Source organism: Perkinsus marinus, assembly GCF_000006405.1.
Source record: "Perkinsus marinus ATCC 50983 genomic scaffold scf_1104296962258, whole genome shotgun sequence".
Taxonomy (NCBI): domain Eukaryota; phylum Perkinsozoa; order Perkinsida; family Perkinsidae; genus Perkinsus; species Perkinsus marinus.
Window position 1 is genome coordinate 1 of NW_003205487.1, and position 1,692 is coordinate 1,692.

At 48.0% G+C, this 1,692-nt stretch overlaps 1 protein-coding gene across 1 annotated transcript; it reads left to right on the forward strand.

The window, feature by feature from the left end:
- Positions 1-29: 29 nt before the first annotated feature.
- Pmar_PMAR018848 (eukaryotic initiation factor-2 alpha subunit, putative) lies at positions 30-1,495 on the forward strand (the record flags this gene model as incomplete). Its single annotated transcript, XM_002771928.1, has 10 exons — positions 30-104; positions 156-292; positions 333-434; positions 477-623; positions 675-798; positions 911-994; positions 1,043-1,132; positions 1,176-1,264; positions 1,312-1,375; positions 1,430-1,495. The coding sequence occupies 10 exons, from the start codon at positions 30-32 to the stop codon at positions 1,493-1,495; spliced, it is 978 nt and encodes a 325-aa protein (XP_002771974.1).
- Between the last annotated feature and the right edge of the window lie 197 nt (positions 1,496-1,692).

Genomic DNA, 1,692 nt, shown 5'->3' on the forward strand with positions numbered 1-1,692 from the left:
GGTTACTGCTTGAACCACCGCGTTTCCTTATGAGCTCCGAAGCCGCCCATCTTCATTGCCGATTCTACCGGGAACAATTCCCCGAGATTGATCAGTGCGTCGTGGTAGTACCAAATCGGACCTACTTTGTATCTTTTCATATCTTTCCATGCTAGGCTCTCGTCAAACAAGTAACAGATGTGGCCGCATACGTCTCCCTTTGTGAATACGATGATATGGAAGGAATGGTTCAGCTCTCTGAGCTCTCCAAGAGGCGTATTAGGTCCATCCCTAAACTCATCAAAGTTGGACGGTAAGTTCCCGTCGATGGTATTCCCTTTACTCTCCAACAGCTACGACACTTTCATGGTCCTTCGAGTTGACAAGGAGAAGGGCTACATCGACCTCTCCAAAAAACGTGTGTCTCGGGAGGATGCTGAGGCTCTTGACCAGAAGTAATACCAATATCATCCTAAAATGGTAATTACTAGTATCAGATATTCGAAAGCCAAGACGGTACAGTCCATCATGAGGCATATAGCATCAACACATGGGATGTCCTTGGAAGAGGTGTGCTCTAAGATAGCTTGGCCGCTTTACGACACCTTTGGCCACGCCTATGACGGCCTCTCTAAACTTGTCGGGTAGTAGTAGTACTAGTGGTAGTAGCTCTCTCAAGATGGGGTCCTTGTCAGTGACAACGCCGACCTGAGCATTCTCGAGGGTCTCGATATCACCCCTGAGATGCGGGATACTCTCCTCAACGTAGTGACTCGGCGAATGGCACCTCATCAGCTGAGAGTTAAGGCCAAGGTGGAGGTAATACTACGGGGGGGAGTCCTCGAATGACGAGGATCTCGCGTTTCACCATTGTATTATACCAACTCGATGCTCTTCCCTGTATCAATCAACGTTTGCTGGTTGGCTGTAGGTATCATGCTTCGACTACGAGGGAATCGAAGCTATCCAAAGGGCACTCATTGCAGGACGAACAGTAGCGAACGATAATTCGAAGGTGGAGTGGTATGGGAACGCTTGATGGAAGTGATTGAGAGCTCGTAAGGTTAACGATGACGATTCTCTGAAGGCCACTACAACGGTGAAGTTGATAGCGCCTCCACAGTACTACATTGTCACTACTTGTTCATTGAGAGTAATACGAATCTTCTTATCATCTCGCTGATGGAGCTGCTCAGGATGTGGGCTTCGAGCGAATCGGTGCCTGCATAGAAGCTATCAAAGAGTCTATTGAGAAGGAGGGTGGCACGTTCGCGTTGAAGCAAGCGTAATATGCGGCCGCTCAGGAGGAGGGTGTGTAGGTTGGAGGTTTAGGCCTGAGCTCGTTGGGCTCGATGAGGAGGAGCTGGCCAAGCAGAAACGGGAAGAGGAGGAAGAGGTGCGATAATTAATTGCCGCTGTGAAAGTTGCATAAAATTTTCTTCCACTGTAGTCGGAGTCTGAGAGTAGCGACTCTGAAGAGGAGGATGAGGGCATGGGAGATGCTGAGAGTAAGTAGGCTGGTAAACCTCGTATTAAAGAGTTGAAGAAGGCTTCTCGAACTGCCTATGGGAATGGACCTGCAGTGTGGGAAATATGCACATGGTCAACTGAGTGACAAGATGGAAATTTTCAGGAAATTCTTGTTGGTTTCTGTATACTTCTACCCAAACTACTGTGTACGTTGAAAAAAAAGATAAAGGAAACTTCTGAGCT